This window comes from Stegodyphus dumicola, chromosome 6, assembly GCF_044657685.1.
Source record: "Stegodyphus dumicola isolate Sdum_Otavi_A_Nest chromosome 6, ASM4465768v1".
NCBI classification, from domain to species: domain Eukaryota; kingdom Metazoa; phylum Arthropoda; class Arachnida; order Araneae; family Eresidae; genus Stegodyphus; species Stegodyphus dumicola.
The window spans coordinates 8,133,107-8,151,999 of NC_140773.1; the positions used below are offsets into that span (position 1 = coordinate 8,133,107).

The window sequence follows — 18,893 nt, forward strand, 5'->3', positions numbered from 1 at the left end:
AAATATTCGCAGAAAATAATTATTTATTGTCAATTTTTATATTTTTATAACAATTCGTAATCGTTAAATTGAATTTTTATTAAAACTTTTTTAAGTTTTGAAGAAAAACCTGCATCAGCGACGTATTGTATTTTACACAATTTAATATCCATGTAAAACTGAGATGAGGTTTTTAAATTCAGCTTACGTTCGATATGTCTTAATTTTGAAAAGTATTTGCCTTCATTGAGCTTATTGCTTGCAAAACTATTTTTGTCAGGAATTGCAAAGAGCTTTATGAAATATATATACAAACAGTATATTTTTAAGGAATGTGTATATTTCGAACATTCACGAATTTAATACACAATAACGCACACCGTAGACACAATAAGAATAATTAGTATTCACGAATTTATTCATTGTTGAAAATAACTATTTAGTAATTTTAAAATAAATTTATCATCATTTATTAACGATAAATTTCTTAGTATTTTGGAATAATTATTATGTTTCAAAAATATATTTATTTTATATAACGCAAATTAAATAACGTTTAGTTTATTAATATTTTGCAATCATTATGATGTTTCAAAAATATATTTAATTTATATAACGTAAATTAAAATAAATGTTTTACTTAAGTTTTTTACTTTAATTCAGTTCTACATATTTGTTCGGATTTTCTATTGTTTTTAGCATTTTATTTTACTTTACGTTATTTCTTTTCTTTTAATTTACTTTTTATTTCATAGGAACTTCACATTCAACAACGAAGAATTTACGTAAGTAATTTATTGAGCTTATAAATTAATATTAGTGAAAATTGTAAGAATTCTTGAGTTATTTAAAAAAAAACTGGTATGTGTGGTTTTCGAATATGTACACTGATGAAAAATGGAATACCAACAAAACAAAGGATGCTTGCGAAGCGTCTTTAAAGATCTGAAAGATAACTTGTATTCATATTTTGCACTAGACGATAAGGAGGGCCACTATCAACAAGGAAGTCACGTGCGCTTTAAATACACTTCGTGTGCCTTATTTGCTTCTCGGATTGGTTTGTGTCAAGAATTGCTTTAAGAAGGAAGAAGGAAGTATCAGCAGTTTAATCAGTTTGAATGAGCTATATATCCACTGCGTACGCATATTGGCAACGGCGGTTATGCAGAGTAATATCTCAAGAAGGCAGGATTCCGCCCGTCACTCAACCGTCGAAGGCCGAATGCGCAGCATGTCTGTAGTTCATCGCACTGCATCTGCAGCAGACAGTCAAGCTCTTGTGGCACAGCGAACTGTAACAACGGATTATTTGAGGGAGGTCTTCGAGTTAAGACGCCTGTAGGGGCCATACCACAGACTCCAAATCCTCGCCATTTGCGACTTCGTCAGTGGGAAGCCAGATTTCCTCAGAGAGCCCGTAGTGGAGATCTGTTGTGTTCTCAGATGAGAGTCGTTTTTGTCTTGGTGCCAATGATAGCCGTATGTTGGTTGGAAGAAGACCAGGTCGGCGACTGAAGCCAAGCTGTATTCAGCGTAGACACACTGGACCTATACCAGGATTTATGGTATGAACAGCAATTCGTTATGACAGCAGGAAAACTTCTGTCGTTATCCCATACATCTTGATAGAACATTTGTACATCGGACTGGTGATCCGGTTGTACTACCATTCCTGAGCACTATTTCAGGGGGCATTTTCCTACAGAATGCTCCTCCCTATACCCTAATTATCAACCTGTAAATTACCAAAGAGTGTCCACATGTTGCCTCAGCCTGCAAGGCCATCCGAGTTCTCCCCCATCAAGAACATACGCTATATGGTTGGGTGATAAATTGAACATTGCCCGCAATGGCACGGACCGTTGCTGATTTGAATAGAAAAGTACAATTGGTATGGAACTCCATGTCACAAAAGGACATACGTTATTTATATGACAAAATGCATGTGCTTTTGCCTGCTTGCATTCACCATCGTGGCGACTACAGTGATTATTATTGTATCACCATTTCAGATTTGAAATAACTCCGCTTGCGCATACTTTAACTTGTAACCTTGTAACAAAATGAATCAAGTAAATTTATCCATCTACGCAAATATTTCTACTTTAATTCTTTCCTCTAAACTGATTTCTTGGAATTGGGTGACGGTATTTTATTTCCATCATTTTAGATATATAGTATGTATATATGTATTAATAGCAAGGAAAGACGGAGCAGCGTCGATGCGTAATAGACACGATAGATCGTAGATCCATTTTGAAGAGGAAGAATTCTGATTGCGTAGTATGCTAATATGTTAACTTCGCAGTATCTAAACAACTTGACAGTCGAGGCAGTCTTAATTCAATTTTTTTTGCAACAGGCATTTAGTGTCGACAGTTCGCTTGGCACTCTCTCTAGTCGTGCATATTTAAGAACATTTACATTTTTGATAATATTGAGATAGGAGGCGAGCTTAGCGAAATTGAGTACAAGCATTGCACAGGCATAAACTATAGTGCGTAGTTACCCAATATGGAAGCACAGGAAGAGAAAAGATTTGGTTTGAGTTAAAAGTTTCAGTTCCCAATTATTATGTCATCAGTGCTGCGCGGACCATGCAAAAGGGGGTGATCTAGAAGTTGCGCAATCCAGAGAAGTTGTTACGATTTTTAGAACAGAGAGGGAAAATTAAAGGGTTACCCTTTAGTTTAAATTATAATTTTGATTTACATGTTTTTATCTTATAAAAACTGATTAAAAGGCATATTCCTTCCGAAGGAGGATATAACTAAAAGCTTAATTTGATACAACTGTAAATAAGTTTTTTTCCTCATACTCAGTTTCTTTAATTTTTTTATAAACATTCATGTTTTCCTTCCAGGAATTGCAAAAGTCTGATTAAATTATTCATATTATTTGAAGAATTATGAATTTATCCATTTGAGAATATAAATGAATTCAAGATATTTTAAAAAAACTTATGATATTAAACTGAAAAAACTGACATATCTAGTAATATATATGTCTTGCTATTTAATTACAAGCTGCATTTCTATGCTTTTCATGTTTTTAACGTTTATGCATTGCTCTTTTCACTATAGGAACACCTTTACTGTACCATATGAAGCAGAAACGTAAGTCATTTATTACTTAAAAAATCAGTTATTTTAATTAAAACTTAGTTAAATATTAAACTTAGTAATTAAACTTAGTTATTAAAACTTAGTTATTTTAATTAAACTTCCACAGTAGTTATGCGCTATTCATGGCTTTAACGCTCATGTATTATTTCTTCCACAGTAGGAGCACTTTTACTGTACCTCTTAAAGCAGAAACGTAATTCACATATCATTTAAAAGATTTAATTCATTTAATTAATACTTGTAGCTCTGTGCTTATCATGACTTTAACGCTCATGCATTATTTCTTTCACAGTAGGAGCACCTTTAGTGTACCTCATAAAGCAGAAACGTGAGTCACATAGCATTTAAAAAATTAATTCATTTAATTAAAACTTGTAGTTCTGCGATGTGCATGATTTTAACGCTCATGTATTATTTCTTCCACAGTAGGAGCACTTTTACTGTACCTCATGAGGCAGAAACGTAAGTCACATATCATTTAAAAAAATTAATTGATTTAATTTAGACTTGTAGTTCTGCACTTCTCATGGCTTTAATACTCATGTATTATTCATTTCACTGCAGGAGTACTTATAGTATATCGAATAAAGCAGAAACGTTAGTCATATATCATTAAAAAAGTTAGTTAATTAAAATTTGTAGTTCTGTGCTTTTGATGGCTTTAACGCTTATGTATTATTTCTTTCACTGTAGGAGCACATTTACTTTACCGCATAAAGCAGAAATGTTAGTCACATATCATTTAAAAAAATTAGTTTATTTTGATTACAAGTTGTATTTCTGTGCTTTTCATTGCTTTGTAACGCTTATTTATTACTTCTTTTACTCTAGGGGTACTCATACCCTACCGCATGAAGCAGTAATGTAAGTCTATAATAATTTAAAGAAAACATTTTATGATTCAGAAATGTATAAGTTTACTTTTTATAGCGATTACTATTCTTATGTAATTAAATTTTAGATATATTTTTTACAGAAATATATCTTTTTAAATATATGAAACAAGCATTTATCAACATAAATGAATGTTTAATTTAAATTATTTCCTCTTGCATTTTAACTGTCGTTATTTATTAGAGGCACATTTGCACAGTTCCATATGAAGATATACTATGTAACATATTCTTTGAAAAAAAAGTATTTCTTAATAACATGTTGAATTTATAATTTATGGAACCAGAAAATTGTTTAAATTCAAAATAAATTTAAAATCAACAAATCCAACAATTATATTCATTTAATTTCAACAAATTTTCACTACAAAGAATGTGTTGCCATAGTCGATAGTGGTTAGTGACTCTCACAGCCGGACCGAAGTGCCCGGGTTCGAATCACTGCAAAGGCATGGATTTTTGAATGTGTATAGTATCTGTGGGGCATGCGAGGATTCTAAATATGCTGTGAGTGGAATGTCTTCTAGAGAGACCGATTGTAGGGGAAGAGGGTGGGAGATCCTCGGACCTGTCCTCTTGGACTGCCTTCCTTCAAATAACAGGGAGGAATTGAACAAATTCGTACTGTCACTTGAATGATGCCCAAGGTGATAGACCGAAACTTGACTCCTTACCACGATGAACTTCATGGGCTTTCTATGATATCAGAAAAGCGAGAATAAACAGAACAACAACAGCTTAAAGAGTGTACAATTGTAACAGCGTTGTCACCATTTGCAACCTTTATTCTACATTAATAAAGGTTAATCCTTTTTTTTTTTTTTTTTGTAATAACGGCTTATTTTTGCAAATTATTTTATCCTTGATTACAATTCGCCCTTAAGAAAAGTAAAAGTAATAGCAAGTGAATTTCTTTGCTTATTTTCCCTTGATGAAGCATTCGTGTGAGTCTTGTAAAGAATAACCATAAAATCACGTAATTTACGCACTATGTAATATATTACTATTTTCGCTCTTAAACGCACTATGTAATATATTACTATTTTCGCACTATTTTCACATATTTTTCGCACTATGTAATATTTTCGCTCTTTTCGCTCTTAAGTCAATATTTTCGATCTTAAAGAGGGGAAAAAAAAGAAGCAGATTTAAAAAAATTGAATTCAGTTGTTTTTACATAATAAATAAATACTCTGAGTTTCTTGATTGTAACAATGCTTCCTATAATTGATATTAGAAAAAGGCCTCTGCCATAAAAATGCTTAAATGCTGTTTAAAGATCACAGCATATCTGATTGAAGTAAAACTAGAAATCGTACGTTCCGTGGCTAACATGAATTTCCTATTTCGAAAAGACCCCGATTGCAGCTGAGTAGTAAAAACATTAAATATTGATAATTCGCTCCGTCAATAAATCGCGGATAACTGGCTAGCTGAATGAGAAATTTCTTAGCTTATAAGGTATTTCTCCCACTTTCCTAGCGTCCTTCGTGGTGTAGTGGTTCTGCATGCTGGGCCCGTATTCCAGAGGTCCGTGGTTCGATTCCCGGCGAAGGCGGTTGCATATTTTTTATCTTTTCACTTCCAATCAACCTAATGACTCTACAAATGGCACTCGAACTAAAAGGGTAGTGGACGATGATACCAAAGAATCTCTAAGGAGAAGAATGAAAGCTTCCATAGACGCAATGTAAACCCGTTTCGCCTGTGCGCCGCTGTACCGAAGAGCCACAGCTATACAGTGAAACACCAACGTAGGTTGGAATTTAAACAGCGCAGTTCGAGGAGATAGTAAATTTTTTACTTTGAAATAACTCAAAATGTTTTATTTTCATACATTTCTGGAGTTTTATGAGCAAAAGGATGTTAGTTGGAATTTTGGGCGAATTATAGAAATCCTGTCTAATTTTTACTTTCAATTTAAACAGCGATCCATACGAAGACAAAATTTAAATGACAAAATTTAAAAATACAAAAACAAACAAAATTTAAATTTCTTAATTCTTTTCTTCTGTAAACTTAAAAAAAGGGGAAACACATGCCATGCAAAACGTAATAAATTTTTATGAATCCATAGTTAAAATTTTACAGTGAAATTTTAAAAGCAAAATTTGGAATAACTAACTGAAACAGAAAAAATAATCAAAGGCACCCCTAAAAAAATTGAAAACACTGAAATACATTATAATTATCCGACAACAACTTTAAAAACAAATTACCATGAAAACTATTTGGAATGACCATTGTGAAAACCAAGAGCAAAGTTTTCACCCAATAGCCAAAACCATTTCACTTACAGAATTATATTTAAAAAGTCTTTAAAAGAATTTTACATAACTAAAACCGAGTACCTCTGACTACAATAACAAAGAACCTTTTTGACCAACGTGGTAAAAGATTGCTAATATGGCCGACGGCATGCTGCTTTGTTGCCTCCTGATGTTTTTGGCACATGCGCAGTGAGGTACGGAGGGTGGATAGCTTTGGAATGGTTTGCCCCTTTAAAGAAAGCTTCAGGGATATACATAATGTGTCTCTTCGGTCTGACGGAGTTACATTTGCCTCGAGGAACCTCTACTTCTTCTCCTTATTCCACACCCAGGATTTGGCGACTAGGTCCCCTAAAACCCTAGTAACCCTTTAAAAAGGGGAGTATATAAAGTATTTTTCCCACTTTCCTAACGTCGTTCGTGGTGTAGTGGTTCTGCTCGCTGGGCCGGTATTCCAGAGGTCCGTGGTTCGATTCCCGGCGAATGCGGTTGCTAATTATTCATCTCTCTGGCTTCCAAAAAATCCTAATGACTCTGCAAGCTTTATTCATTATAACGTAAATAGGAGCCCGTTCCTGTTAGGAAATCTTCCACTAAGGTATCCTTACCTTTAAACAAATAGGTTTTGTGCGGTTTGCCTTCACATAAATAATTTAATGCAGTCCTATTTCGAAAATGTACTTTTTCTATTGAATATCACTATTCATCACCATTGATTTTCTATTGAAGTTCACTGGGCACTGAATACAATAACATTTGGTATCTCTTATTACAAATTGTCCGTTTTGAAGTGTGCTCACCCAATTAGACAATAAAATATTTTTCTGTTGCAGGAAATTTTTCACAACTCCAGATCATGCAGAGCAGTAAGTAAAAAAATATTTAATGACTCCTCACGTATTTGTAAATTCAAATATTTATCCGATATGGAGTATATAACATTTGCTATCTCTTATTACAAATTCTCCGTTTTGAAGTGTGTTCACCCAACTAGACAATAAAATATTTTTCTGTTGTAGGAAATTTTTCTCAACTCCACATCATGCAGAGCAGTAAGTAAAAAAATATTTAATGACTCCTCACGTATTTGTAATTTCAAATATTTATCCGATATGGAGTATATAACATTTGCTATCTCTTATTACAAATTGTCCGTTTTGAAGTGTGTTCACCCAACTAGACAATAAAATATTTTTCTGTTCTAGGAAATATTTCACAACTCCACATAATGCAGAGCAGTAAGTAAAAAATATTTAATGACTCCTCACATATTTGTAATTTCAAATAGTTATCCGATATGGAGTATATATATTTAAGGCACTTTATAGTGCAATTTATAATGATAAAATTATGAACTTGATCAAATACTTACGAAGCTCAAGGATTAATAATGTTAGTGAAAGCTTGTGCTTTTTGAAAGTGAAATAAAATTCAGTTTATTTAACTTTCGAATTTTATTGGCTTCCTCTTTTTGAATTCGTCATTTAAATATTAACATTTATTGTATAAATCACAGAAGTGTATATGAAATATTTCGATTCTTGAGCTGGTAACTTAACTACTGCATGCACATCAGAAGTTATAAATTCATTATTTATAGTAAATATTTTTAAGGTCATATATTTATTATACTAATTATTTTAAATTAAATTCAGCAAGAAATGTGACATCTCCGGACGAAATAACTTAATGTAATCTCTAAGATAACTTAGATTTGATGAAGCATATTTTTCTCAGAAAAGTCAGAAAATTCAAAATATCAAATATTTTCAGCCTTGAAGGCGAATAAATCAGATTTAGAAACAGCAATCGTTGTTATAATTAAAGTGATATACTGCTGTAACGCATTTTCCTCAAAATAAAGTTTAAACAATATATTTTATTGTTAAAGAACGTATGTAGAATCTTAGGACCACTGTACATTCATTAAAATATAAATGAAGTGTCTTGCATTCTGTTGTTTGAGCAAATCCGAGACAGTTTGAAACAGTGCAAAACAGCGAATTGTTGAGAAGCGCAGTGAAGCATGGAACAATGAAGCTAATAATATCTGATTTAATTTGATTTCATTTCTACCAGTATAAATTTGGTCCAATTGGTGTTTCTTTTCCATTTTTTCCCAAACTGATTATAAAATATTCATTCTTTGTTACAGGAAAACGTTCACGGCTCCATATCCATTAATGAAGTATATAATACATTTTAAAGAATTTCTTAATTACTCAAAATTAGAATAAATTAATTTTGAGTAATTATTAGAATAAATTAATTTAAATTCAGAAATTAATTACGATTTCTGATTTTAACATCTATAGAGAAAACTGAATTTACCGTCCACAGAAAACATTCAGAGCTTTGTTGTTTAGAATATTCTAATCTTTTTTTTTTGGTATATAAAATGAAACTAAAAACAATATATCCCTGATATTATTTACCGCTTGTAGAATCATAACTTAGATTCACATTTTATTTTATATAAATATGAAAACGAAATTCATTCCGCCTGCATTACTTTTCGTTTTGTGAAAAATTCTTCTTGTAAGATTTATAGCGATCAAAAAGGAATATTTAGTTGTGAAAGATTGATTTTGTGTAATAATTTAAAAATTTTGAATCTGAAGTTTTATCACTTACAGAAAAACATTTTGAAGTGACTTTTTAATTTCATTGGTATACTGCACAAATAATTGAAGTATTATGAAAGGACAGAGCAAACTGCATTATTAGAATCCTTTCTTATTGTAATCTATAAAACGTTTGAATTTTTAATCATCTTTTTCATGAATTTTAATTTTATACTATTATTTCTTCCTGCAGGAATTTCAGGTCTTTTTAAATATATAAGGTTAGATATGTTATTTAACCAGTTCTTATTACTCATAAAACTTTCAGTTCATATCAGTTAAGAATATGTATGATATATTTAAATTATTAACTAAAATCATAATCCTTAATTTGAAAAGCTTGTCGAAACAGCTTGTCTTCAAACAGCTTGTCGAACTCTTCAAATAGCTTTCACTACAAAAGAAGTTGTAATGAAAAATAATGAGAATATTAAGCTTAATTTAATAAAAATACATTTTATTTTCTTTTAAAAATGCACTACTTTCCCTTCATAGGAACTGTTGCTTCAAAACCCCTTTTAATGCATAAATTCCTCAGATCCTTTATAATTATTTAAATACGTAACACGTAATTCAAAATCCTACTTCATTGCCATTCATAAACTGTATCCAAAGCCATTTATAAAATCAGAACTATCAGTTATTTTAATTTTGGAAGTATAAAAAATAATTTTTAATATTATTTAATATATATAAAAAATTTTTTTCCTTCTAACCAATTTGATACAAAATATCCTTTTTTTATTGTAGGAGTTTCACAGGCTTGTACGAACTTTTTAGGTATGTAATCCATTATATTAATACATTCACATAATTGTAAATGATATTAGACCACGATTTCTAGTAAACGTTAAGCTACATTTGATTTGAAAAACATATTTTTAATAATTTAGCTAAACCGCAGATTTTCTTGATCCTTTACTAAAACGTGGCATTAAACAAACTCAATATAAATTACATTTTTAATTTCAAATTTGATTTGTAATTTCTATTTGATTTATATTTATAAATGGTTACTTTCATTTTTAGGAATTACACAGGTCCATTCGAAGGAGAGCTGTAAGTAATGCTATTTTAATAAAATTAAATTATCGACAACATTTGTTACTTTATAAAAATTATTCTTAAGGAGTCATTTTGAAACTAAACTCATGAATATTGATATAATAAAAGGTTTAAATTACCTTATCAGGACTAGTGTTTCTTTTGACTTGCTTTGGAAACATGACTGGTCGTGAATAGGAACAGGGAGCTTACTCAAGCTATGTTCAAGAATGTGTGAAGTAGACAATACAAGCAGGAAGGGTATACGAAACCCTTTATTTTCTATACTTTACAGGAATTTCCGAAACTTAGGAATACAGAGACAAACCACTTGTGGTCTGAACGTAAGAATATAAAAACTACTAACTATAACTAAAACTAACTTTGAATTAGTATACAAGTGCCCAGCACTAATTGGCCTTTATTTAAAGAAAGGTACGTATGTAGTACGCCGAGCTGCTAAAACTACGATACGTCTGCAATTATCAAGAGGGCTAAACCTCTGGCCTTGAAGGAAACCAGCAACAGAGTGAAAACTCGTAAAACTACAGTGGCTTGCTTCTAATAACTCCTTCCTCTCTCTTGCTTGGCAAAAAGTCACAACTTAAGTACTTGGCGTTAGCAAGACAATTTGCATAAATAAGCGTTTAATTCTGGCCGGAAGTAGAAAATAAGATGTGATAGTACAGATTTAAAATAAAATAAACGTTAGTAAAACTTAGGATCCTTACAACCTTGCCATCGAAATATAACATAAAGTTACCAGTCTGTGAGTTGTTTTTAAATATTAGTGCAAATAAATCTTTAGTTTCAATTCCTAATTCTCAACAACTTATCCTTTAATTTTCTTCTTGCAGGAACACACATACTGTACCTCATGACGAAGGATTGTAAGTTACACTTTATTTTAAGAAATTCTTCTTATTCCTTAATCCATGAATTGAACATTTATAAAAAATGGTCACTTTAGAGATAGTGAATCATAATCTCAACCGTCCAGATCATTTTGCCTATATTAGAAGTGCCAATTCATAATCTGCTCATTGAATAAGGAAATTATCCAAATGTTATTCGAACTGTAAAACACGTGTATACTTTCTGGTTAAAAATTGTGTCATGCATGGTAAGAATCAGCTGCTTTAAACGTATGCAAACGCCTATTTCTTCATGTATTCTTTATGTGAAATAATGTCAGATATATTATTGTTACATTCGTATCTGCAGTTTTGTTTCTAATTCCTTGCTTAATTAGCTCTTTAAATATCAGTTTATTTCCATTGCAGGGAAGCAAAGCTTACACATTTCCCATTGAAGATGTATCGTATTTGAAATAATATTTTCAAAAATTCTTTCTATTCACAAAGACATAAATTTATTCTTTACAGAAAGTAAAAGTGAATTCAATTTACTTAAATTCTCTATGCTTAAAACATAAATGTAATGCGTTTAATTAGACACTACCACCATTCACAATCTTTATTTAATATAAATAAATATAATCTATTTGAAAAGGTAAGAAAGTGATAGGACAAGAGTAACTCCTAACATAAGCTATGAAAGGCCGCATTAAAACTCACTATTAATTTTTTGCCATGCTTTTAAGTTTTGCTCCTGTTCTTGCCTTTAATAAAATAACAACAATCTTAACTGAAGTGCTTGACTTTATCAGATATAGTGTAGAAAAATAAACAAATTTCATAAAGTTAAACGGTTTCTGATAAAACATGTCAAACGTTAAAGGCGAATAAATCGCCCATGCGTTAAAACGTATGTCATGTATATCGTATTCTGTAGTATTGAATACTTTCCTGTTTTGAAGCAGTATTTTGTCTCGGGAGGATGAATCATAAATCATATCACAACAAAACTCGATTTACTTTTTAAAATTTTTAATTGTATAACTTTGTTTAGTTAATATTTTCCAACTTGCGAATAAAATATTTATTCTTTATTACAGGAAAGCTGTCACTTTTCCATATCCGGCATTGAAGTATGTAACACATTATTAATATCTCAAAAATTCTAAAACTCTTGATCTATAGAAAATGCCATTTTTGAATTATTTGAACACCGCCTATAAAACTCCAAAAAATTTATTCTAGATATCCTTCCCCATTAGTAGAAAACTAATGACATCAGCTATAAGCTTTTTTATATAAATGCTAGAATTTCTATATTAATATTAAATTTTTATTGCAGCATTTAGATCAAACGGAATATTAAATATGGTAAATGGAAATTCAAGTAATACTTAAAAATTTTGTAGTTGCAGGCTTAATCATTTTAAATAAATAATTTAATGCTGTTTTTAAACTTTATTCAGAACTGTTTCGCAGGTCTTAGAAAGTATTGTGAAACCTCTAGAGAACCTGCACTCTTAAGAGTAGTTAATGTGTGAAAGTTTTAGTTTTTGATTATATAAATTTTGGAAATTTTACATTTAAATTATTTTTTCTTCCTGTAAGAAATGCACATGTCCTTTCAAATCATTTAAATAATAGAATGTTAAGTAGTTAAATAATGTAATTTAACTGCATCTTGTTGCTTATGCAGTTAATTATTTAACATAAAAAATGTATGGTTTATTGAGAATTTTCAACTAAATTCACAAATATTAATTTAAAAATTTCTTCAAACTGCTTTGAAGTTTTATCGAAAATTGAAAAGAAACTTAAGCTACAGGAAAATTTCTTTTTTTTTTTTTTCTTTTCAAAATGCATTACTTTATTTTCATAGCTGTTGTTACAAAATTGTTTTTTATTTCAGGAATTACACAGGTCCTTTTTACGTATTTTGGTACGTAATATGTTTATCATACACTGAAAATAGTACTTTATTACCGTATATATTTATGTGTAGAAAGTAAGGTTTATTTAGAATTTTCAATTAAATTCATAACCATTAATTTAAAAAGTTCTTCAAACTAATTTGAAATTTTATTGAAAATACGTAACTGTTTTAAGTTTTATGTTACACAGTTTTCTTTCTTGCCTTTTCAAAATACATTACGTCCCCTTCATAGCAATTATAAATTCAAAACTATTTTTTATTGTGGAGCTCTACAGGTACTTTTCATGTATTTTTGGCACATAACGTGAGTGAAAATGTCTGTCATAAATTGAAATGGTTGTCAAAAATTTAAAATAATGTTTTATTATCCTACCCATTTAGAAATACGAAATTAAAAACTCCACAAATTATTTTGAAATACTAAAGAAAAAATATATTCACCTAATATTTTATTCACGTAATTTAAATAGAATTTTATCTTTTTAAAAGAAGTTTTGTCCACTTTACTTGTTTTATAATGATACTCTGTTTATTATAGGAATTCCACAGGCCCTTTTGACAAAATCAGGTAAGTAACAAATTATGTAAAGAAATTCTCGGAACGTATTCAGATTTCAAAAGTCACAGAAAATTTCTCTTTTAAAAATTAATATAGTTTTATCAGTAAAGATTACCAATAGTGACGAGAGAGATGGAACAGCAAAACATTTTATACGATACCAGATGAAACGCTATGTATCTTTTTCATACATTAAAGGGCCCACCAGCGGCCGAGCGGTAAAGTCGCTGAACACTGGTAGTTCGGTCCGAGGTTCGAATCCCGCGAACGGGCTGGCTGCATGGGTGTTTTCGTGGTTTTCCTCATGTGTAACGTGTATACGAGCCAGTTTCCCTTAGAAAGTCCTCCACGAAGGCATCCCTCCCCTTAGGCAGATAGCCCTAGTGTGCTTTGCCATAATAAAATACATCACATCACATACATTAAAGGTGAAAAAATATAAAGGAAATTATATAAATATATTGCACATTTTAATTAGATATGTCACAAATCCAGTCAAATTTATTTAAACCAATCAGTATAAAATGCACAAAAAATATTCTTAAGAGCTGTATCGGTTATTTTTAAATAGCTTAGTTTGCTAATCCACAACAAACAGGGAAGATAAATACAGTGTCTTACAAAAGTGATGGGACACTTGTGGTTTACAAAAAGAAACTGTAGCAAAATTAATTAAAAAAAGTGTCAAAATTTTTTGTGGGTGTGTTTCATACTTAAATTTAGTAACAATTATTACATAACATAAATTTTCTCAAAATATTAAGATATTAATTTTATAAAAATACAATTGCTTATAATGGAGCAGAAATGGCTCACATAAGTGATAGGACTTTTCCATTAAATATTTATCCAAAAATTTTACTTTTTAAAAGGTTTTAATATTTTGTTGGATTTCCTTTTACTTTTAAAACATGATTTAATCTTCTTGGGAGGGATTCGACTAATTTTTTTGTGATTTCTGGAGTGATTTTACCCCATTCTTCTTGAAGCACCGATTTTAATTTTTGTTTTGAAGAAATGGTGTGTGCTAATTCTTGATTCCAATTCTTTCCAAATATTCTGTATGGGATTTAAGTCTGGAGATTGTGGTGGTGTTTTCATTATTTCAGGACAGTTATGCAGCAGCCGGAGTCTAACGTTCAAAGCGTTCAAAGCAGTGTGCTTGGGGTCATTGTCCTGGTAGAATTTAAAATCGTTATGAAGGTTCAATTTTCTTGCTGAAGATTTCAAATTTTGATTTAAAATGTCAATATACTTGTAAAGATCCATTATACTGTCAATGAAAACAAGATTACCAACTCCAGACGACATACACCCCGATACCATAACTCCTCCTCCACCATGTTTTACTGTTGGCACCAAGTTCTGCTTGCGAAATTCTCCCCTGGGTTTTCTCCGCACCAAGATTCTACCGTCAGAACCAAATATATTAAATTTACTATCATCAGCAAATATAACTTCGTTCCAGTAATCAGAATTCTTATTTATGTTGGATTTCGCGAAAGCCAGTCTGAGTTTTCTATTCTCTTCACTTACGAAGAATTTTTTCCTGGCTGCTCTACCGTGATATCCAGCTGATCGAATTACTCTTCTAATAGTCTCAAGATTAACAATTACTCCATATAATGCTTGTACATCATCAGCAAATTTAGGAGTACTCATTCTTGGAATTTTTTTAAATATTTCGAACGATAATTCGCTTTATTCCATTAGATAGCTTTGATGGTCGGCCAGGCCATTGAAAACTGTTGAATGGCTCAAGTTAACTGTTTCAGTAGTTTCTCTAATAGATTTTCCACGTTCAATATGAAAATTAATAACTAATTTTCGAATTTCAAGCAAAGATTCTTTTCCTTTAGAATTCATGGCTGCACAGAGCTACAAAACACAAAAATTCCAAAATAAACTGGAGAGAAATATTGCAGACGATTTTATAAATTATTGCCAATTGCTTTTGAGTAAAAATAAAAAAAATTATTAAATTCAAAAATATTTTTATTGTAGTACGTAGTAGTATCTAATGGTGTCACATCACTTATGTGAGCCATTTTTTGCTCCGTTCTAAACAATTTTATTTTTATTAAATTAATATTTTAATATTTTGAGAAAATGTATGCTATGTAATAATTTTTACTAAATTTAAGTATGAAACACACCCACAAAATATTTTTACATGTTTTTTTAATTTATTTTATTACAGTTTCCTTTTGTAAAGCACAATTTTGTAACCCATCAATTTTGTAAGACACTGTATATTATATTATGGCGAATAACAACTGACTCGAATAAAAAGCGAAACAACGAATTTATTATAAAAACATATGAAGTGAATCAATGCGAAATCATATTTCGAGTTGAAGAAACTTTTGGGTTAATAATTTAACTTTAAAGAGCTCTAATATTTTTTGTTTAAAATAAAAAAAGCGTGAGTAGGAAGCCTAATAAATCTTAATTGTGAATAATTTTTTTTTTTTTTACTTTAAATTTCATGTATTTTTTTGTCTCTCATTTACCTTATAAACTGTTGTCTTTTATTACAGGAACTTTACAGGCCCTTACGAAGGATTTTGGTTTGTATTCTGTAAATTTAATCAATTCCTGCATTTCGTAAAATGATGAACATTCAAAACGATCCATTAAAAGAATAATAACATTTAATGACATTTTAAAAATAATCTAATATAATTTGAACTAACTTTTAACTTTTTCTTAGTATTTGGTGTTCATATTAATAATATCGTTATTCAAAAGTAGCAAATTTTGTTTAATATAAATAAAATACACTTTTATTTCCAAGTTCTTATGCTCTAACTTTCATAGAATTTCTATTTACACGAATTTTTTATTGCAGGAGAAAACTTTCCACAGTAAAAGAAGACTTCGAGTAAGTCATATATTATTTTCATTCGTAGATCAAAGGACTTGAAATTTGTTTTAAATAACCATTTTAATGTTGTTTTTCTTAAATAAAGATTTAATTTAATTATCTATATGGCTGTGGTATTTATAATTTAATTCGTACTTTGAAATGACAGTGACCTCATAGGAATAGCTACTTTAATAAGCTCGAATCAGTTTGGAGAAATATGTACAAGTACTGTTCTTTATCTGTTCTGAAACCAAAGGGCCGAAAAAAACTCTAACAACAATAACAATAATAATACATATGCTCAGTTTAATTTACTTTCTTGAGTTCGTAGTATGATTTCAAATTCTAAAGGTATTTTCGAGGAAACGTACTAGTATTAGTGTGCACTCTCATGTTCATAGCTTAACAGTGATTATCATAATTATTATTCGCTTTTAAATACAGTTAGAAACCAGTTCTTCCAATTAAAAATTCAAATAAATTAAGTTTTGAATTGTATTTATAATTAAAAATAGCATAACAGGAATAAGATGCGATTAAGTTAATATTTCGACTGCTAGCACTAAGCCTTCATAGCTTACATTGAGTTTTCCTACATACTTTCATGAGGATGTTATTTTGCAGTCAGAATCTGTACATTTAATAATAAAATAATCACTCTTTCCAAGTAAAATACTTGAAAAGACTTATTTGCAAAAGGATATGTAATTGATACAATTAAAAAATGTCATAACACAATGTTTATTTGACTGTAGTAGTAAGATCTCATTTGAGCCTTTAGATGGCAATGAAATTGAATTTTCCAGGTGTTTTTAAATTGGTTTTAAATTTTGAAAGGATGCCTTCTTAGGCAGTAGCTAGTTTATTGTGCAACGAAAAAATAATAAATGATTTCTTCTGTTGGAAATTTTTAATTTTAAACTGTTTTTGCACCTTTTTTTGCAGTTTACTAATAAACCAATATTTGTCATTGCAGGAAATCCCACACAGACCCACACCATGCATTCAGGTAGGTAATATATTTTCTAAGTAAATTGCACTTACTCATAAATTAGTAAAGATTACAATGAAGTAAAAAAATACTCAAAGGAATTTTCGAAGAATTGTTTAATAGTAAAACTAAACTATTCCTTTCAAACAGCATTCATCATTAAAAGTAAAAAAAAATATATAATGGAATTGTATAAAAATATTTAACTTTTTTAATTAGACATGTCACGAATTCAGTCAAATTTATTTGAATCGATCGGTTATAATATTTTTATCTTTTATTATAGGGAATTTACAGGCCCTCATGAAGGATTTTGGTATGTATTCTGGAAATTTAATCGATTCCTGCCTTTTGTAAAAGGATGAACTTTCGAAAGATTTATTAAAGGAATAATAAATTTAATGACATTTTCAAGTACTGTAATATAATTTGAACTAACTTTTAACATTTTTTTAGTATTCGGTGTACGTACATCAAAAGGAGCAAATTTTGTTTAATATAACTGAAATACACTTTTATTTCTAAGTTCTTATGCTCTAACTTTCATAGAATTTCTATTTACACGAATTTTTTATTGCAGGAGAAAATTTTCCACAGTAAAAGAAGACTTCAAGTAAGTCATATATCATTTTCATTCGTAGATCAAAGGGCTTGAAACTTGTCGTAAATAACTATTTTAATCTTGATTTTCTTTCATAAAGATTTAACTAAAATATCCATATGCCTGTGACATTTATAATTTAATCCGCACTTTGAAATGACAGTGATATCACAGGCAGTTCTGTTTTTAGAAAAAAAAGTATGTTTAATTTGTCTTTATTTTGTGTTGCAACTTTTTTCTTTAAATATGAATTTTTCATTGCAAAAATGCTTACATAGTTCAACATGAAGGAGAATAGGAAGTTATGCATTCACTTAAATAATTCATATTATTAATAAATCCCTAACTATATTGAATTGAGTGGCATCTATGTAGCAGATAACAGCACTCTTAAGCTTCCTTCTTGCAAACACAAATAATAAGCAATCTATATAAAACTGAATAAAAATTATTGATTTTAAAAACAGGAACAGCTACTTTAATAAGCTCGAATCAGTTTGGAGAAATATGTACAAGTTCCGTTCTTTATCTGTTCTGAAACCAAAGGGGCGAAAAAATCTCTAACAACAACAACAATAATAATACATATGCTCAGTTTAATTTCATTTCTTGAGTTCGTAGTATAATTTCAAATATTAAAGGTATTTTCGGCTAAACGTACTAGTATTAGTGTGCACTCTCATGTTCATAGATAAACTTAACAGTGAGTATCATAATTATTATTCGCTTTTAAAACAGTTAGAAACCAGTTCTTCCAATTAAAAATTCAAATAAATAAAATTTTGAATTGCATTTATAAATAAAAATCGCATAACATGAATAAGATGCGATTAAGTTAATATTTCGACTGCTAGCACTAAGCCTTCATAGCTTACATTGAGTTTTCCTACATACTTTCATGAGGATGTTATTTTGCAGTCATAATCGGTACATTTAATAATCAAATAATCCCTCTTTCCAAGTAAAATACTTGAAAAGACTGATTTCCAAAAGGATATTTAATTGATACAATTAAAAAATGTCATAACACAATGTTTATTTGACTGTAGTAGTAAGATCTCATTTGATCCTTTAGATGGTAAATGAAATTGAATTTTCCAGGTGTTTTTAAAGGGATTTTAAATTTTGAAAGGATGCATTCTTTG

The 18,893-nt window shown here is 29.9% G+C and overlaps 1 protein-coding gene across 1 annotated transcript in view; it reads left to right on the plus strand.

The window, feature by feature from the left end:
- The window catches only part of LOC118180845 (uncharacterized), a 79,745-nt gene that overhangs the window by 54,068 nt on the left and 6,784 nt on the right, over positions 1-18,893 (plus strand). Inside the window, exons 9-25 of the mRNA XM_085818034.1 lie at positions 3,400-3,435; positions 3,534-3,569; positions 3,939-3,971; positions 7,104-7,136; positions 7,290-7,322; positions 7,476-7,508; positions 9,645-9,674; positions 9,924-9,953; positions 10,796-10,828; positions 11,896-11,928; positions 12,705-12,734; positions 13,267-13,296; positions 15,828-15,857; positions 16,139-16,171; positions 17,133-17,165; positions 17,434-17,463; positions 17,728-17,760. Coding sequence (XP_085674160.1) covers positions 3,400-3,435; positions 3,534-3,569; positions 3,939-3,971; positions 7,104-7,136; positions 7,290-7,322; positions 7,476-7,508; positions 9,645-9,674; positions 9,924-9,953; positions 10,796-10,828; positions 11,896-11,928; positions 12,705-12,734; positions 13,267-13,296; positions 15,828-15,857; positions 16,139-16,171; positions 17,133-17,165; positions 17,434-17,463; positions 17,728-17,760 — 549 coding nt within the window. The remainder of the gene's footprint in view (positions 1-3,399; positions 3,436-3,533; positions 3,570-3,938; positions 3,972-7,103; positions 7,137-7,289; positions 7,323-7,475; positions 7,509-9,644; positions 9,675-9,923; positions 9,954-10,795; positions 10,829-11,895; positions 11,929-12,704; positions 12,735-13,266; positions 13,297-15,827; positions 15,858-16,138; positions 16,172-17,132; positions 17,166-17,433; positions 17,464-17,727; positions 17,761-18,893) is intronic.